Source organism: Anabrus simplex, chromosome 3 (assembly GCF_040414725.1).
Source record: "Anabrus simplex isolate iqAnaSimp1 chromosome 3, ASM4041472v1, whole genome shotgun sequence".
In the NCBI taxonomy this organism is placed as follows: Eukaryota; Metazoa; Arthropoda; class Insecta; order Orthoptera; family Tettigoniidae; genus Anabrus; species Anabrus simplex.
The window spans coordinates 264,698,111-264,719,439 of record NC_090267.1 but is presented as its reverse complement, the minus strand read 5'-3'; the positions used below and the strand labels follow the sequence as shown (position 1 = coordinate 264,719,439).

The following is a 21,329-nucleotide window of genomic DNA, read 5'->3' as shown; positions in this document are numbered from 1 at the left end:
GGAAGTGGAACATGGCAATAACAAGCTCAGAAATAAGGAGAATAGAAGCTGTTGAAATATGGCGTACAGAAGAATGCTAACTGAATGGGTGCACCGGATCACATAATATGAAGAGATAACTGAACAGAGTTGGTAAGAGCAGAGCGATTTGGCGAAATTTGCCAAGAGAAAGAAGAGATAGATACGACACTCAGAACTTGTTCAGATTGTTTTCGGGGAAAGTGTAGGCGGTAAGAACAGTAGGGTAGATCAAGGCATGAATATAAAAAACAGCAGAATAGGCTTAGGATCTAGGCTTAGTAGTTCTGTAGAATGAAAGGTTAGCACAAAATGGAATGACCAGACTATGGATTGATGACCCCCAACAGAAACAACAACAATGTTGTCCTTGTTCACTTCTGGTACGATCAACTGAAATTTCATTTGTCTCTCTATGTGCCTGTCTGTCTGTCCTCCCAAACGACATCACACCTAAATAGCTTAAAGAAGTTTAGCACAAATAACTTCAGAAGAAATTTCCAAATGAATAACTAGGACATACTTCAAAATATTGACTTGTAAAATCTACAAAATGGCTTGACAGCTTAGAAATATCACGATGTTCACGATATTTATCTAACTAATCACGCCGAAACTGCTAGACCAGTTGGGCTAAAATTTTGTATCTCATTCCACATATAGACTTATTTAGATTTTGTAATATTAAACTGTTTCAAATTTCTGCCCGTTTGTGTAGGTATGTACTGAATTTGCACATGATCCATTTGCTGAAAATCACAGAGCAAACTGTACGTAGAATTTAATTTCATACAAAAATGGTTGTACCATTATTCGTTGTAACTTTTATGGGTTTTACTCCGGACAAAAAGTGAACGTGTCATACGACAATACTCTCCGTACCTCATGTTTCTTGTCTGAGTTGCATAATTTGCTCTCTTGGTCAATGAATGAACAATGAATCAAGCTATTCTTTGCTCTTATATTTCGTAAATAAATGGGGTGATTCACTTAAAATTCTCAAGAATTCCTTAGTTGTAGCTGTTTTTAAGGATGAAACAAAATGGTCCCATTTAATTAAAAACTGAAGGAGTTATAGGAAAACACCAAAACATCCCATACTTCCAAAACTTCAAACTTGATTTTTATACTTCTCATCCACTCATCACCACAATACGTATCCAACTCCTCGTTTTCTATACCCATAAATCGTACATCAATGTACAACCGTTCATTCTCCGTGTCTAGAACTAAGTTATGTAATCCTTCAACACGACATTAACTTCCTATAAAAGATCTTGTCGTGATTTCCTCCGAAGTATGTGGCATGAATCCATGATTGAATGAGAAAGTAAATAATGTACGTAGTACTTAAACATTTCTACCAGTACACGCTTGTATTACGATGTAACTAGCATACAGTGCCTCGCATAATTATTCGGACGGACATGATTTATTACATTTTCCTTTGTATTAGTGATTTCAGTAATAATAAATCAGCGATATAAATTGAATACGAGTTTCTGTAAGGAATATAAAAACTAAACGTCCATCGTTCTTCTAATGAACACTGTCAATGAAAGTATAATAATTAAAAAAGAAAATCAAAACCAAAACCAATATTTCACAAAATTATTCGGACAATTTCTTTTTTTATATAGTCCTAAAGGTTCAGCGTCTGGTGGGCTTTTCTTTCATTTTAATTACTTCCTTGAGTCGACTTGGCATGCTCTCCACGAATTTTCGGGTGTAATCAGGAGATATCTTCTGCCACTCTTCTTGAAGTCGGTTCTCAAGCTGTTATCTAGATGTCATTGTTGTTTTTCTTATTTCTTTATCAAGTTTGTCCCAAAGATTCTCAATCACATTCAAGTCTAGTGATTAAGTGGGAGGATGAAGAACCTTTGGGCATGTAAACAATAACAACATCATTACATTCCTGGCCATATGCTTTGGGTCGTTATCTTGATAAAACTTAATATTTCACCAATACCCATATCTTAGGCACTCCTTTTCATATTGTCCCTCGGTATTCTAAGGTAATGAAAGTGGTCAATTTTACCCTCAATAAAAACAAATTTACCAACTCCATTCGTCGACATGCACCCCCACACTATTACATGCCCACCGCCATCCTTCACAGTAGCTCTCAGATTTTTCTCTTGAAGCTCAGTATTAGGACGCCGTCAAACTGTTTTTCTGTCATCAGACTGAAACATGTTAAATTTACTCTCGTGAGGAAATATAACGTCATTCCACCACTCATTGTCTTCTCTAACTTGCTCTTTGGCAATTAGCATTCTCTTTCTTCGAATTATTTGATTTATGAAGGGTTTCCTTCTTGTAATACGGCCGTGAATCTCTCTTCTGAGCACTCTTTGTATTGTTTCGGGATGAACTTTCTTTCCGGTGTCTGCGACAATCTCCGTAACGAGTTTTGGAGCACTAAACTTGGGTTCCTTTTTTTGTTTTTCTAATGATATAATACTCTTCTCTCACAGAAAAGTTCTTGGACGTCCCGTATGCGCTAGATTTTCAATCATATCTTCTTTCCAGAATCTTGTGATAATATCAGAGACTGTACGTTTCTTCATTTGTAACATTTCAGCAATTTGAGGACAACTTTTAACTTTAGCATGGTGAAAAATTATTAGCTGCCGCTGTTCGATTGTGCTCTCTCTTCCTCTGCGGCCCATTTTCTTTTAAGTTGTACACAGTACTATAACTCAGTGAATGTTTATGTTCATACTGTCCGTGGCTCTTCTACACACGACCTCTGCATGGCAACTGACTTATATCCGAATAATTTTGTTGAAGCACGTTAACTGCGTTCTGAGGTTCCAGCGTCACTGGTTCTCTCTTCTTTTCAAAAAGTACTCATTTCAACGTCGTGTTGAATCTGTCAAACTGGGTTCTTTCAGAAACCAGTTTGCGCGTACAATAGTTTCTCTGAAACATAGGGCCAGAGTGTGTAACAAAGGGTGTTATTAACGTGTCCGAATAATTATGTGAGTCACTGTATGTAGGCTCTACCCGTTCTTCGCACGGGAACTGGCAGTCGATTTCACGATTCCTTAATGAATTTAAGCGAAGTTAGATGCCAGTATTCAAGCGTTCAATACGGCATGTTCTAGGAAAGCACGTGGCAGTAACGTGAAGTACGATAAAGCTGAACAAAGTGGAGACAGAATGGGGTAGATCATAGAGCTTGTTGAACGATACAGTTCCTGGCCCGAAGTTGTGCGTAATTCTTTCTATTTCTCGTTTACATATTGTTGTTCATCTGAAACCGGGAGCGATGTTGTGGCTGAAGACTCATGAAACAAATCGTTGGCGATAACCTCCCTTATTACCTGTACAGTTGAAAGGAGTAAAATGGCTCTTTAGTTAAACCATTTAACCCAACTTGAAATGGCATGACAGCCTGTAAAACATTCCATTAATTATAACTCCCTTGTTGCCCTCCTATCGAAAAGGTACACAGAAAAAAAAATAGAAATTGAATTCCACTAAGGTTGTTCATGTATCTTTTGGAAGGGTAAAATCACTGTTTCGACTTCCTATAAATCCTCTAACCAATCCGGGATTTAGAAATAATATTGAACCTTTAGCCCCATCTAGCGGCGAGGATAGGAATTGTGCCGGCTGCCGAAGCCTGTCGCACTCCTGGGGCAATGATTAATGAATGACCTGCTTAGGGACCCCAGGACAAATACAAAATTTGTTGGAAATATATACAGTAGTTTAACATTTATAAGAACTCAACAAACGAATGAAGCGAAAATCGACATAAAAGCTAAGAAAAAGTCCGCTTGAAGTTAGACTGAAAAACGGCCAATTAATGGCATTTTCCTTATTAATCCTCGAATCAAAATGATTCACATAAGAAAAAGGATTTAGAAATTGATTTACAATAAGGCAGGTATATTTCCATAAAGTTTGGTTGTGTATATTTTGTGGGAGTGCAAAATCACGGTTTCGGTTTCGTATAAACCCCCAGTCAGTGAGGGATTTAGAAACAATATTGGCCCTAAAACCTACCCAAAGACGGGTGGATTCTAAATGTGGATACTTGCAGGGCGGTTTCAGTTAAACAGAACGGCAGAAGCATCTTCACAGACTGCACAGACCTTCTTCGCCACGAGTGACAATCCTCTTGACCATCTGGTTCAACGCTTCTGGGAATTAGAAGACATCAATCAGATCGAAGGACGACCTGTAATGTGAGAAACATTTTACTGCCAACACCAGACGAGATGCTGAGGGAAAATTCACGGTACGGCTTCCACTTCGCGAGGATTCAACAGAACTCGGTGACTCACTCACAATGGCTATGTCACGGCTTCATCATCTTGAGAGACGACTAAGGAGGAACACCCAACTCAAGAACGACTACTTGAACTTAGAGGAATACGAAGCTGTGGGACATACGGAGGCTATCGACACGTCGCAACTTAATGAACATAGCTACTACATGCCCCATCACCTAGTTCTTAAAGACGCAAGCTCTACTACGAAGGCGACGGTTGTATTTGACGCTTCTGCCACCACTACGTGTGAGAAATCGCTCAACAACATCCTCCGAATTGGGACGACTCCCCAGCAAGGTATCTGGTCCATCATTACAAGATTCCGCACTCACCAAGTGTACTTTACAGCAGACATTCGCCAGATGTATCGACAAGTAAATGTTGATGATCATGACTGCAACCTTCATAGAATCGTATGGCGCCGATCGCCTTAAGAACCTATAAGACATTACTAGCTGAAAACCCTCACGTACACGGAACAGCTTCAGCACCCTTCCTCGCTACTAGGTGCCTTCAGCAGCTCGCTATTGAGGAGTCTAGCAGTCTACCCAAGGCAGCGGAAATTTTCCAGAGAGATTTCTATGTGGGCGACTGCATGTCTGGGACAGAAACCCTCGAGAAAGCTCTACGAACGCAAGAAAAACTCATCTATCTCCTTCAAAGGAGAGGTTTCCAACTTCGAAAATGGTATTCCAATCATCCACGGCTACTCGAAGCTGTTCCTCCAGAATACAGAGAAGCCCAGTTGCCACTTCAACTCGATAAAGGCAATAATATTAAAACTTTAGGACTCTTGTGGCATCCTGCCAATGATCAGCTACAGATTGTGAATGGTACTGGGTGAACTAACGTCAACGGACCTGTTACGAAAAGAAAGGTACTTGCAGTCATAGCGTCAATATACGATCCGTTGGGACTGATGGGTCCATTCATCATCTCCTGCAAATATTTCCTGCAGCAACTCTAGCAACTGCGCTTAGGTTGGGATGAGAAGCTACCAACAGAACTACTCCAGTACTGGGAGCAATAATTTCACAACCAGTTTCCTCTTGTTGGCCGGCCCCGTGGTGTAGGGGTAGCATGCGTGACTCTTACTTGGAGGCCCCGTGTTCGATTCCTGGCCAGGTCATGGATTTTTACCTGGACGTGAGGGCTTTTTCGAGGTCCACTCGGCCTACGTGATTAGAATTGAGAAGCTATCTGACGGTGAGATAGCGGCCCCTGTCTAGAAAGCCAAGAATAACGGCCGAGAGGATTCGTCGTGCAGACCACACGACACCTCGTAATCTGCAGGCCTTCGGGCTGAGCAGCGGTCACTTGGTAGGTCAAGGCCCTTCAAGGGCTGTAGTGCCATGAGGTTTGGTTTGGTTTCCTCTTGTTAGCCGAATTCGAATCGACAAACTAGTGTTAACGAAGGGCATTATCACTAACATTCAACTGCATGGGTTATCGGATGCATCTGAGAAGGGTTACGGATGCTGCATTTATATTAGATCGGAAAGTCAACAGGTTGAGCGTACCACAAGGCTACTGTGCGCTAAGTCAAAGGTCACCCCATTGAAAAGGGTCTCCTTTCCTCGTCTAGAGTTATGTGGAGCATTGCTTAGAGCTCGTCTTCTCAAGAAGGTAACATCAATCTTAAATTTGTTTATTAGCAGCATCCATTTATGGACAGATTCGCCTATATTTCTTTCATGGATTGCAGCATCTCTACACGGTGGAAAACTTTCATTCCCAACAGAGTTGCAGAGATTCAAGACATCACATCGATTGCAGATTGGAAGCGCGTTGCTTCAGGAGATAATCCTGCGGATCTGATTTCACGAGGACTCACCCCAGACGCCCTTGTCGCTAAATCACTTTGGTGGAATGGACCATCATGGCTTGCGGAGAATACTCTGTCATCGCCTGACTCAATCCCTTCTGCGGAGACTCAGACATCCCAGAACAGCGGAAATCAGTGGTCAGTTTCATGGCGCTTCAACCTGAAGATGAGTTCACGAAGCATTTCTCTAAGCCTGCACGACTGCTGAGGGTGACAGCATACTGCCTCAGATTTGCCGCCAACGCCAAACTTCGTCCTACGGAGGGAAAGACTGGCGAATTAGACCTTCAATAGTTACGTTCTGGACTATATGCATGTATCAAGAGCGTCCAAGCATCAGCATATGGTGCAGAGATTGATGCCCTTCGGACTACAAAGGCGATTAGTAAGAAGAGCAAGCTTATATCCCTTAATCCATTCCTTTGCGAGCAAGGACTTCTTCGAACTGGTGGCAGATTACAACGATTGGAGCTCCCTTTCAACCAGCAACATTAAATAATCTTGCCCCCAAGTCACCATCTAACTAAATTGATTATCGAGAATGAACATCGACGAATGTTACATGCTGGGTGTCAGTTGCTACTCTCTTCTCTTCGCCAGCAGTACTGGATAACAAACGGAAGGAATACCATTCGGAAAATTATACACCATTGTCTTATCTGCCATAAGCTCAAGGCAAAAAGTGCCCAGCAACTAATGGGTCAGTTGCCAAATTACAGAGTACCACCTGCCAATCCATTCCTACACCGAGGGATTGATTACGCTGGCCCACTGTACATAAAATCAAGCTCTCGTAAAAACAGTGCAAAGCTGAAATGTTATGTATCAGTTTTTGTATGTTTGGCTACTAGGGCTATTCACCTGGAAATTGTTAGCAGCATGACTACCCAGGCCTTTCTTGCTGCTCTCAAACGCTTTATCTCACGACGAGGGAGACCTGCGCACATATATTCGGACAGTGGCGCTGGCAGAGGGAACTGCAGAGATTGTTCGACGAAGAACATCATCAATGAGAGATCTCAACCTTCGCTAGCACTGAAGGAATTCAGTGGCACTTCATTCCGCCTCAGGCTCCACACTCTGGAGGCATTTGGGAGGCTGGCGTCAAATCATTCAAGCATCATCTTCGACGAGTGATGGGAACGGCATACATTACCTTCAAAGAACTGGCAACACTCACAACACAAACCGAAGCATGTCTTAACTCTAGGCCTCTAGTCCCCCTATCCGATTATCCCGACGATCTAGTTGCTATCACTCCAGGTCACTTTTTAACTGGAAGACCTATCACTACCCTTCCCGAACCAGACCTGAGTAGTGTACGCCTCAATGTACTTTCTAGATGGCAGCAACTACAACGGCAGCCCCAAGGATTCTGGAAGGCGTGGTCAACAGACTACCTCTCCCATCTGCAGCAGAGGAGTAAATGGACACTATCAACTAATAATGTGCAACCGGGCATATTAGTGGTCGTTGAGGGAGACAACACCCCACCCACTGTGTTGGAAGCTCGCGATAATTGATCAGGTCCACCCTAGTGCTGATGGACTAGTACGCGTCGCCACTATCTGTACTTCTTCTGGAGTATTTAAAAGGCCCGTTGCAAAACTTCCCACTTCTCAAGGAGACGATATCTGAACGTTGTGTGTTTGGTATTATAGTTTTCTTCACTTTTTTGTACTTTGTGTGTGAAAAATGTGTTCAACCCGTTTTTTCGGACGGCATTTTTGATCATCAGACTTAACTTTGCCGCTTTGCTTTCACTTTAATTTTAGCAAGCTCTCACCAGAGGTCAGATTAGGACAGTACTCCTAATACCACTGCCCACTAGGAGGGGGTAGACTACCTGCTACTTCCTGCCGCCACCCTTAATGAGTGAGTCTGTGAGATGAACCGGTGATTGTCGATCGCGTGATGTAAGACGTTGTCATAGTGCTGTTGGCTTTACGTCGCACCGACACAGATATGTCTTATGGCGACGATGGGACAGGAAAGAGCTAGGACTGGGAAGGAAGCGGCCGCGGCCTTAATTAAGGTACAGCCCCAGTATTTGCCTGGTGTGAAAATGGGAAAGCACGGAAAACCATTTTCAGGGCTGCCGAGAGTGGGGTTCGAACCTACTATCTCCCGAATACTGGATACTGGCCGCACTTAAGCGACTGCAGCTATCGAGCTCGGTTTGTCATAGTGCAACTAGCACATTTGGAATTCTTATGCGAGTGTAAATATGTGTAGGGAGTGTTCTTGTATTGTGTATGAAGTGTGTATTTAAGTGTGTAAATATATATATGTTAATAATTCCACAGGAATCTAGTGATATGAACCGCCTACCTACCTCATGTCCTATATCTACAGTCCACTACTTTCCTCGTGCTATCCTTGGCTAAACCTTGTACATATCCTAACTAACTCAACTCAAATTTGTCTATATCAAATCAAATCAAATCAAAATCTCTTTATTTGCAAATGAGGTGTCTACCTCGGTGGCAAATGGTACACTAAAATACATTATTGTCAAGCACTAAATTTTAAATTAACAGGAGACGAAGAAAATTTTCCTAGAATACAATATTATACAATTTACGCTAATAATTTTTTCTATTAAACACACACATCATCCTTAATAAATTTATATTGTTTACAAAATTCTACTTATAATATCTTACAAACATAGTCAACTCATATACAGTACGGTATGTGAAATTACTTCTAATAATACTATACAACTGGTATAAGATTAAAATTAACACTGAATTTATTTACATATTTATATTTTACCCATTTTGGAACCTAAGTAGCATAACGACCTGCTGCGTCTTAACCAGAGCCCCTTTTGCCACCACTTTTCAGAGTTCCTGAAGGGCCTTCACAGCTACCGTAGCGGTCCCAGGGCCCTCGAAGTCCCCACTGTACTTCACCCCTACAGGCAGTCCCCTACTTGGGCTGTCCAAACTCCTTAGACCAGGGGATGGAATTAATTTAATCACACACATTTATTATTTACAATATCCTGCACTGGTCGAATGCCCTCTAACATTTAATTTATTATCTCTGTTGTTGTTTATTCTCTTCTTGAATATCTGTACAGATTTTGGAAAAGGATCAAACACTACCCCTGGTAAACTGTTCCACTCCTTCACGCCCTTCCCAATGAATGAAAATTTACCCCAATCGCTTCTGCTAAAATTCCTTCTAATTTTGTACTTGTGGTCAGTTCTACCAATATAATTATTTTCCAACCGAAGCCTCTCACGGATATCTCCCCATGCTTCTTCTCCTGTATAGGCTCTATATAATCCTATAAGTCTACTTTTCTCCCTTCTCTTACTTAAAGTTTCCCACCCAAGTTCCTTTAACATTTCTGATACACTACTCTTTCTCCTGAAATCCCCTGTTACAAACCTTGCTGCTTTCCTCTGCACACCATCTAGTTCTTTTATTAGGTACTCTTGGTGAGGATCCCTACCCCACATCATTTCAGTGTCTACAATGCTTTTCCAATAATATCACGGAAAGAAAGTGGTAGCCCATATTTGGACCTTCTCCTCTACATGTATCCGTTCCTGGTGGCAGTTGAATCATCGTTATGGTTTGTCAGTGTCTAACGGAAATTTTGTGAGTTTGTATTTTATTTGACGTTCGTAGAAGCGGACAGTTCAGATGTATGAGTGTTTTCGCAGCAATTAGTGCACTTGTGACACCTGGGCTGAAATTCGCTAACAACGACGAGTACGCTCTCAACTGAGGAGGAAGAAAACTTGAATTTCCAAATTCTAGATAATAGATCAACCATGAGCTGGTTTGGGATATAAAAGTTTGCATGTAGCCACACTAACAACAAACTATAGTCACTGATTCTGATATAAGAAAAGGAATATGTGAGAGGGATGTAATCCATTATTGCTCCAAATTTGTAAAACGTAGTTCAATATTAGATTAATTCTCAGTTTCATTCAAGTGCACAGGTTATAAGGGATAACAGCATACAGTAACATTATCACAATTCTCACATGTCACTGTTTGCTGAGAATGAGTCATTAAATGATATAGATGTTGATTCCCATAGGGAATCTGAAATATTTGTCCTGAATGAGTAAATTTATAATACCAATATAAATGGTCCGTTATTGGACATTATAAATTTTCCAGCTAACTCATTCTTGGTTGCCAGCGTTTCGCCCTCGTGTGCTAGGGTGGGCTCATCAGTTGGTACCTAGCACACCTACCAATACGCTGGCTAGTGCATACCGTGGAGGCCACTGCGTAGGCTAATTGGTCCGTTTATATTGGTATTATAAATTTACTCATTCAGGACAAATATTTCAGATTCCCTATGGGAATGAACATCTATATCATCTGAAGGCCAAGCAGGCATCAATTTTTGTAATGAGACAAAGTCTCTTAGTGCATTGGCACTGCTGGTGGCTCCAATTAGCCTACGCAGTGGCCTCCACGGTATGCACTAGCCAGCGTATTGGTAGGTGTGCTAGGTACCAACTGATGAGCCCACCCTAGCACACGAGGGCGAAACGCTGGCAACCAAGAATGAGTTAGCTGGAAAATTTATAATGTCCAATAACGGACCATTTATATTGGTATTATATTGAGTCATTAAATCCATGACATAAATCTGATTCAAGGATTCATGTCACTCTCTTCGAAACATACTGCGATGCATCATGGTGTCCGAATATGTGCAAATTCTAGGACAACTCCAAACGTTATCCCTTTCCTTTTTTTACCATTCACATGGAGGATAAGATGTCTTTGCTGGCAGGACCTAGTGTTTACAGTGCACTATGTCTTCTGGTATGAGCTAGAGCAATTTTGTTACTTTCATTGATCTGTTTCTGTCTTATCCTTGGCTTTGACAATATGAAAGTGACTGAGGTATGAGCGATGCTAGTAATGCCATTCCTTCTGCAGCCAGTCCCTGCTATGAATGGTGTGAAAATGTTGCTCATAAGGTCGGTTGGTGCATGCATTTCAGTGGGCTTGGCAAACTGATATGTAATAGCAACTTCTGGCTCGATGAGGAAAGCAACAGGAAACTACCTCACTCCTCATTTCCCTAGTACAGTGATGCCTAGGCCATCTATGACCGCTGATGGCGGAGCTGTTGAGGATCCAACCAGCCTTAGGGATGAAGACAAAACATACATACATGGAGGATAAGATTTTGAAACTTGTAGAGGCGAGAAATAAAAAATGAGGCTTGTTTTACATTATAATCCTTCAGAACAGGGTATTAAAAAAGTGAGATTATCGCATTCTTTTACCAAGGTCCTCAATAGCAAGTGATATAATAACAACATATTCTTAATCGGCTACTAAAAATGACATCCTGTGAAACTACTTACAGCTCTCCAAATTTGTTCATGAATGCAAGGCCATCAACAATCATTGTGGCAGATAGAGTGCAACGCCTGACTGATGGTGCGGCTAAGAACAAACTATAGAATTGAACTCCATGAGTCCACTCAGTCCTCTGTACTTGATACGGTGGGTACGCAAAGTGACATTGCTTCCACTTACTTGTGCCCGGCTCCTCACGTTCATCTTTCCTATTGACTACCATTGGTCAACTCCTGTTTCTCTTCCAACCGTAACCTTTGTGAAGTCTTGGGAACTTTTCATTTTTCATTTTCAGGTCCTTCATGGCCTTTCTCTTCTTTCCTGGAGGGGTCGGAACAGTTATTTTATCACTCTGGTTAGTGTTCAGAGAGGATGGTTCCCAGTTGTATACCTCTTTACATCAATAATCACCACCACTACTATTCCGAAGGCGGCTATATTTTCAGCTATTTTGTTTCAGAAACAATTCAAGTAAACTTCCGATTATTCGTGCATTCTAAAAAATAAAAAATAAGAAAAATAAACAAATAAATATATAAATAAATGTACTGTAATGTTTTCCTGTTTTTGAACTTTCTCTATGTTGAATTGTTAAGAAATGTAGCTTTTATGACAGCAAGATATCTCGCACTGCGTGAAAATAGGGTACCGTATACCATGTTATCGGTCTAACGTTTCTGTGAAAATTAAAAATGTCTGTTGTTAATCAGTCTGTACGGGATTTAATTCTATTTCATCTTCATAACATTTACAATAAACTGCTTCAACGATAAAACGAAAATGGGATATTACAGAAAAAAGGACTAATTCTAGTAAGGAGAGTCGGCTGCTAAGTTGACGGCGGATTATGGAACAAGAGTAGAAACTGACCGCAATGTAAAGAAAACAGCAGGATTTTGTGCAGAACAGTAATTGTAGTGATCCTCCAAAAGTTTCTTACTGAGAAACTGTACTTTACTACGAACTACTACAGAGGTCCATCAAAAATATAAGCGGAAGAATTTATCGTCGGTACAATTTGTATAGAGAAAGTCAAATTGTTTCACAAATTTTCATTGAATTTGATTATCCATGTTTATATATATATTTGTGCTGTTCTCCCCTTCATTAACCCGAATAACCTGGATTTAACTATACAATTAGATTTTGAAACATAATATGCATTGCCCGAACTCGAAGTAATGAAACCATTCTAACATACATCTTTCTGTGTTCACAGGAGCTTGCAGCTTGGCGGCAGAAGGTAGTCGTAGTGTCCATCGGCCTGAGAACAGAATTATTGATGGGGAACTCGCTTCACTTGGTGAGAGTTCTCTAGTTTGTTTCGGTAGTGTAGTTTCCATACCTAAGTGAGGGATGCTACCAGACTGTGATGTTACGACAGGATACAGTTTTCTCAGTGACGACACGTTTTTCTTTTGCTAGTCGGTTAACGTCACACTAACGCATCAGAAGTTTTCGGCGACGTCAGGATAGGGGAGGAGGAAGCGGCCGTGTCCTTACTGAAGACGCAGACCCATTCTTTCCTGGTGTGCAAATGAGAAACCACGTAAAATCATCTTCAGAGCTGCCAACAGTGGAATTCGAGTCCACTATCCCTCAAATGCAAGTTCACAGTTACGTGACTCGAAGCACTTAGTTCGCTCCGTGACATTACCCTACAAATTCTGGTTCTATGATGGTGATAGTACCGTGACAGTACAAAAATATAAAATAAATCTCGGGTACCAGAATTATAAACTTCCATTATAAACTCAAAAAATTAAATACATCACAATTGAAATTAATAGATCTCGGGTAGCGTCCGAACATTCGAGGATCCACTTCGATGGTAGGTCTTACCTCACACACATCTGAAAACGCGCTTCTGAGGACAGGTGAACTGATTGCTGAGCTAGTGAAAACAGCGGAATATATCTATTCTACAGTTCACAAAACAAATAAAACACATCAATTGAATTTCATTTATATCCCACTAAGAGTTGCACGACTAACGAACCAAGAAGTACTCAGAAGGGCAAGAGCAAGTCGGGAACTCGTTCAAACAATAAAACTCCGGAAGATCTCTTACCTTGGCCACATCCTTATGAAATGACCGTTACCTCATCTTACAGCGGATTGTACAAGGCAAAATACAGGGTCGAAGAGGTGTCGGGAGGAGGCGAACATCATGGCTTGGAAACATCAAAGAATGGACTGGAATTCACAGTGTTGAAAGACTTTTCCACCTAGCTAGAGATCGTTCTGCATTCGCCACAGTGATCGCCAACGTCAGGGGGACCTGATACGGTACTATGAAGAAGAAGAAGAAGAGTATCTCATGGCTTGATAACTCCACTTACAAATTATTGACTGTGAATGCATGGTAGGCTGCTAGTCACGCGCTAATAGGTCATCTGGACATCTTCCTTTTACATTTTTGAAGTTGGTGAGTGCCAATAGAGCTAGAACGAGACATGGTGGTTGTCATTCCTTCATTTAACGGTCTTGAAGACGATGAATGATACGTTAAACACGCACAGCTTGCAAATAGGTAAATTTGTGTCCTTTAACACAACACACGGGAAGTTGTAATAAACTAAAACTTGAATAGCAATACTTCCACGTACTTGAAATAATAACAGACTGGTCGTCCTCGCTAAGGTAAATCGGGGTGAACCAATTACTTGGGAATTTCTCGATAAGACAAATTAGATTACAGAATTGTACTCCAGTCACGTAACTATGTCGAAGATATTAAGTATTGCCTCAAACGGGCAGAGGTGAGCGTACTCTGTATAATTTGTAATATCTGAAGCCATCTCTTTTCAGTTTTGACTCATAACTGTTATGTTCTTCAGGCTTTCGGAAGTCATTTTGAGTATTAAATTTATGAACTACTTGCAAAAGAAAACATATGGTAACACCTGAAAAACCATCCCTGTCCCTCCTCTCCAAGCTGCCGAGTACGTCTTCGTCTTGTCTCCACAGACCGTTTCGGTTGTAATATTCCCGTCGCTTCCTCTCCCATGTAGATAGGCCTTTCCTACTATATACCGGTTTTTCTTTCAAGCATCATGTCTGATGAGAGAGAATTTCTAAGCATTTTGCCAGAAAGCAGGAACTCTGCCTTTTGCGCATGCGTGCCCAACTTTTCCGATAGGCTGTGGAAACAACAGTCACACTTGCATTACGACCGATATGAGAACGTGGCAGGTGGCACCCTTTTGACTCGGCGGTAGTATTTAAGAGGGGATCGCTCAAAGCAAACAGGAAAACAAAATACTGTAGAGCTGTTCCCGCCAGGTCTTTTAATACCAAAGAGGATATAATACTACTAACTTGCCTATTCCATAGCCACATTTTTAAATCGATGAACTATAAAACTTGTACTTCTTATGTTGTCAAAATAAGGACATGATATTGTGATTTTCTTTAATTAAAAATGTCTAGTTTATAAATGTCACTATAAAAACATAACATGCAATATTGCATTACGACGTTGCTAGTTTTATTTCAATGATGTTGGTAACATTCGGAAGTTCTGTTTTTGCTCGCTCACACCAACTGTTTGAGTTCGTGAATATTTTGTCATTGCAGGTGTAATTGTGTGTTTAATTATATAGTTTTATCGTATTTTTATGAGGTATGTGTATATGTGTTGGGGTTGTTTGTGTGTTTGTTCAGTGTGGAAAACTCAGTGGAGAGCCTCTTGAAAACTACACACCGGTATGTTTCTAAATATTTTTATTTTTCGGAGGGGGGAGGGGCGAAGGGTTACAGCACACAACTGATTTTCTGCGCCAGCCGCCACTGGTTATGATGATAATGATAATGATGACGTAGAGAGAGTGTGAAATCCAGTGTTAGCGCATAGCCAACTCTTGTCGAATAACATCAAGGGGCCTGCTCAAGGCTTAACGTCGCCATCCGACAGACGAATCACCATCAGCGGCGACATAGGCCCTCGCCCCATATGAACACTACGGAGAAGTTTGGAACTGAATCCGGGCTTTTGGTACACAATCTAGTGCTTAGAAATCGTACACTTCGTCGCCATAAAACATATCTGTGTCGGTGCGACGTAAAGCCAATAGCAAAAAAAAAAAAAAAAGAAATCGTACAATCCACCAGGCGGCCGCGTAGTTTGGGTCACGTAGCTATCAGCTTTTATTTGGGAGATAGTTGGTTCGAACCCCATTGTCGGCAGCCCTGAAGGTGGTTTCCGTAGTTTACCATTTTCACAACAGGCAAATCCTGGGTCTGTGCCTTAATTAAGGCCACGGTCGCTTCCTTCCCACCCCTGACCCCTTTCTATCCCATCGTCGCCATAAGACCTCTCTGTCAGTGCGACGTAAAACAACTTGTAAAAAAAATGAAATTGTACACGGGACTCGAACCAACTAACCACGGTGTTAAACCATAAAGAATTTACACTTTAAAGATCATCGCCTCCAGGTGAAGTGAACTGAAGCTCGGCGTCCCGTGTCTCTCTAGCTGAAGGTCGTTCCTGCGTAACGTGCTCACGAGCTAATTGTGGTGGTAATGTCTTGTTTTTTTTTTTTTTTTTTTTTTTTTTTTTTTGCTAGTTGCTTTACGTCGCACCGACACAGATAGGTCTTATGGCGACGATGGGACAGGGAAGGGCTAGGAGTGGGAAGGAAGCGGCCGTGGCCTTAATTAAGGTACAGCCCCAGCATTTGCCTGGTGTGAAAATGGGAAACCACGGAAAACCATCTTCAGGGCTGCCGACAGTGGGGTTCGAACCTACTATCTCCCGAATACTGGATACTGGCCGCACTTAAGCGACTGCAGCTATCGAGCCCGGTATGTTTTGTTTTGTTTCAGGTGAGTTCCCGTATATGGCCTCACTGCGTAAGAACGACAAACATCACTGCGGAGCGGTTATCTTCAATGAGGAGTACCTCTTGACAGTGGCGCACTGTATTGACACCTCGCATCCAGAGGCCGTGAAGGTGAGATGGCACTGCTGCCAGTTATTTGAACCAGGCTCTTCATTTTCATCTTTTCTCTTCGACCTCTTTAATCTTGACGCCGACGATATTAGGTTCGTGAGACCCAGGCAGTCTTTCGTTTTGCCTGTCTTCAGCGGATATTATAGCTCTCTCAGTGTTAGTCCATCACGAGTTAGGACACAATGCCATCACCCAGAGGCGGACCCAGGGAGGGGTTAAGGGGACTTAAGCCCACCCCCCCCCCCCCCTCTTGTTACAACTAAAAGTTTAAAAGTTTGATTAAACTTTCAAGATTTTCGGTTTCAGGGGTTTGATGTCGGATAAAATATATCAGGTTTATTCCAACCCAAGCACTAATTTTAAATGGGCAACCTGTGGTATTTTACACACACTGCTTCAGCCATCAACTGAACTTATGCATTACAAGAGCTGTGATATTACGCGAATTAAGAATATGTTAGGGATTATCTTATCAGTGACAACGTTTGTCTTTGCTTGTGCGAAAAGAATGACTGCTTTTCAAAGAGTGTTATTGGTGAACCTGATGTATGTGAGTAGAAAAAGACCAAGTAAAAAGCATTTTATCCTACTCATTGGGTAGAAAGGTGTGATACCTTAAATGTATTTCAGGAACGAATACTATATGCTATAAAGCTTCTTGAACAAATAGAAGAAGATCCAGATAGTGAGACGTCAAGTAAAGCTGTTGTCTTAGGTGCGGCTTTGAGAAGAAGTTATCATTGGTTTGCAAACATCTATTCACTGTTTAGCCCACACTATGAAACTAAGCAAATTCTTACAATATCCTAAACAATATTTATCATCTGCATTGTCTTGAAGGAAGGTTGAATATCTTTCTTTCTTTCTTTCTTTCTTTCTTTCTTTCTTAATCTGTTTACCCTCCAGGGTCGGTTTTTCCCTCGGATTCAGCGAGGGATCCCACCTCTACCGCCTCAAGGGCAGTGTCCTGGAGTGGGAGACTTTGGGTCTGTGGATACAAGTGGGGAGGATGACCAGTACCTCGCCCAGGCGGCCTCAACTGCTGTGCTGAACAGGGGCCTTGTAGGGGGATGGGAGGATTGGAAGGGATAGACAAGGAAGAGGGAAGGAAGCGGCCGTGGCCTTAAGTTTCAGTAGGTACCAACCGGCATTTGCCTGGAGGAGCAGTGGGAAACCACGGAAAACCACTTCAAGGATGGCTGAGGTGGGAATCGAACCCACCTCTACTCAGCTGACCTCCCGAGGCTGAGTGGACCTCGTTCCGGGCCTCGTACTACGTTTCAAATTTTGTGGCAGAGCCCGGGATCGAACCCGGGCCTCCAGGGATGGCAGCTAATCACACTAACCACTACACCACGGAAGCGGAGAAGGTTGAATATAATGTGAAAAAATACCGAAGAAAAGTGTGAAGGCATTTTTAATGCAGCAAGTGACTTGGCTGATTAAATGGGTAAAGAAATTCGTCTACCACGTATTTGTGGCAGGCAAACTCGATGAATATGTCAACTAAGGATCCTGATGAATACTTCGGGAAGATGGTAGGCTCTTCTTGCCTTTTGTCGACCCTTTAATAAGACTTTGTGATAATTTTAACAACGTGTCCCCTTTAGAAGGGGTTATTCCTGGCAATTTTTATAAGTTTTCAGTAGACTAAATTATTAGAGCAGCAGAGATTTATGAAGCAGATTTCACTGCAACAAGTGCTGAATTAAGAGCAGAAATATCAGTGTGGATGGATAATTGGACCATGTCTCATCCAGAAGAAAATAGGACAGACATTTGCATATGTTAGCCCTATATAATGAAGACTTCTTTTCGAATATTAGACTATCGCTACAAATATGTAGCACCACCTTAGTCATGCAGCATCTCCAGAGAGAAGTTTCTCGGCCCTACGTTAGCTAAAAACCTACAAATACAATGGGAGAGAACCTTATTAATGGCTTTGCATTAGCTAACAACCAGAAGGAAAGGGCAATTAATGTTGAAGATCTCTTGAGTCAAAATCACGAAGATTGGATGTTTCTAACTGGTGAAATGTTGATTGAGGTGTACTGCTAATGCGTAACTGAGCCTAGTAAAGTTTATGTAGTATTTCAAACATTGTTTAATGGAATTTTGTGGTGAAATAAATATCAATAAATTACCTCAACTAGCGTTTACTATACTTTAACAATTTCCTTAAAATAAACTTGGGAAATTTCATCACTACGGATGAAGTGATATGCTTTGTGGTATGGTATAGCCCCTCATCCGCCTCTGCCTACCACCTTTTCCCCCAAGTGTTTGTTCTAATGTACGTGATATCATTAATCAGACCATTTGCTGGTGCATGATCCAATGGTAGGGCAATGTTAGAAGATGACACTCTAGTACCTGGAATTGCCTGATTCTCGAACCGAGAGTATAAGGGTTGCTTAAATGAAACATAGAACGTTGTATAGGAACACACTATGTATTGGACAGCATTCACTATATCAAAACGACAGTTTTCTCAATTTATAAATTCCTGGTTAGATTGTCACAAATATTAAAAGGCAAACAACATTATATCTTTCGATTTTGGAACGTCACTGCCTGTCAATTGACGATAATTTTCAATGAAACTTTGAGCCCAATTTATTTCCATGTATTTCTTCATAGTTTCACGAGTATTTAAAACTCATTTAATGTATTAGTATATTTGAGAGTTTGCTTTTAGCTACCTTTGAGATCAAGAGCTGACAGCGATAGGTATTGCTCGTCGTAAGTTGTGTTTGTACGAGGGAGACTGTTAAAGAAGATTACTCAGCCTTTTCTAACACTTTGTATACATAATTATTTTAACAATATACTATTCTCCTTTTATTTTTATGCCTCTGGATTCAATATTTACATGTCACCGTGTCTCTACCCCTAGAGCCACACTCGCTCAGAGCAGTGTTGCAAGTTTGAACCCAACTATACAGCTTCTCGTTGTGTTCTCAGGTCTGGGCTGGCTTCACCAATCTGGACAATCCAGGTGAATTTTTACAAGAAAGGGAGGTCGCCAGAATTATTTGGCCGCTCGACTACGACCCAACGTGAGTATCTTCAAGCTGTAAGAGAAAACATGTGATTCGAGAACAACTTTATATTGAGTAAATCGATTCCCATAGGCCTTTATGTCTTACGGCTACGGTATTGTTATTTTTTTTTACATTGCAAACACTCCACTACCAGCAATTTCAAATAATACTGATATAGATAAATTCAAAGAAAATTGACGTGAGCTCCTGAAAATCTTACGGGTCAAAATATGACATTTTCAAATACCTGCCTTTCTCCTCTCTTTCTCCTTTCTCTCTTTCTTTATAGAATACAAGGAATAAAGCTCGTTGCATGAAGAAATAACCAGGCTCGTGGAAAAATGTTCTTACCAATTTCTTTAACTGAAGACCGAATGTGTGCAAGAGGTTGTAGGTTTTCCTAATACGGTAAAAGGTGTGGATCCCATTTCAAGCTTTCTTGCATTTCACTTTTTAAATCTTCAAATAACTTAGTTTTATTGGCTTTTTAGTGTTTTAATATTTCTTAGATCTGTACGTCGTAATCGCGTGATGGTTTGTTTACTTTGCACGCGGACGTTCTGAACGTTGAAGACATGGGGAGAGTTATACGTCAGAGATGGTCTCCCTGACGACATCAACACAAGACACGAGGCCACGTAGCCCTTGTCTGCTGGACCTTCGGGGTATAGTGCGCATTGGTATCACCCAAATATCACTATAAAATTTGTCACAAATGGAACATAATAATTGCTTTTACACATATCAAGTGAAAAATCTGCGGCAAATTAAGAAATGTTTCATTTTTGGAGAATATTATGTATACGTAATTTACCACTTTACAAGTACATTTGGTGTTGCGCTCACAGTATGTCTTTTGTCTTATACTTTCAACAATTTCGTGTGTGATATCTGTGTTCACTGAAGTTCTTTGCTTTCGTTTCATTGCTTCACTTGTCAATGACTATTGCTAGTTGCTTTACGTCGCACCGACACAGATAGGTCTTATGGCGACGATGGGACAGGAAAGGGCTAGGAGTGGGAAGGAAGCGGCCGTGGCCTTAGTTAAGGTACAGCCCCAGCATTTGCCTGGTGTGAAAATGGGAAACCACGGAAAACCATTTTCAGGGCTGCCGACAGTGGGATTCGAACCTACTATCTCCCGAATACTGGATACTGGCCGCACTTAAGCGACTGCAGCTATCGAGCCACTTTCTTCCCACTCTTAGCCCTTTCCTGTCCCATCGTCGCCATAAGACCTATCTGTGTCGGTGCGACGTAAAAAAAAAAAAAAAAAAAAAAAAGTTAGCCCACAGCAGCTGAGGTTTTCGCCTGCAACAGAAAGCACGCATTTCCGGACCCATTTGAAACACACTGTATACCTATTTTAGTGGCTGAAAATGTATTATCCTGTCATTCTATATTCCAGAGTTGCCTTTGTAAAAGACATCGCTGTCATCAAGGTGATGACCCCATTCGAATTCAATGATAATGTGGGGAAAATCGATCTTCCCCCAGATGACTCCTATGAGTACACAGGTAAGTGAATAGCCTTATCAGTGTCGGGTTTAGGCCTAGGCAATCTAGACAGTTACGTAAGGCGAGGGTTTCCAGGAGGCGTTTTTCTCCTCATTAATAATTATTAAATTTACAGTGAAATTTGTGTTTAAAACAGTTGATGGCAAAAACTTTTCACAGGTAGAAGTTGGTTCTTGAACACCTTGTGACGGAAGGCACATACTGTTTTGCTGCCGTGTCGTACCTGCGAGGAAAGAAAGATAGTAGGGAGTCTCGACTGAATCCCTAGTACCGAGCGAGTTGGCGTTGCTTTAAGCTTACATTCGGGAGATAGCGGGTTCAA

At 41.4% G+C, this 21,329-nt stretch overlaps 1 protein-coding gene across 1 annotated transcript in view; it reads left to right on the top strand.

The window, feature by feature from the left end:
• The window catches only part of LOC136867210 (trypsin-1), a 45,877-nt gene that overhangs the window by 7,691 nt on the left and 16,857 nt on the right, over positions 1-21,329 (top strand). Inside the window, exons 2-5 of the mRNA XM_067144342.2 lie at positions 12,707-12,790; positions 16,315-16,442; positions 19,410-19,504; positions 20,898-21,007. Coding sequence (XP_067000443.1) covers positions 12,707-12,790; positions 16,315-16,442; positions 19,410-19,504; positions 20,898-21,007 — 417 coding nt within the window. The remainder of the gene's footprint in view (positions 1-12,706; positions 12,791-16,314; positions 16,443-19,409; positions 19,505-20,897; positions 21,008-21,329) is intronic.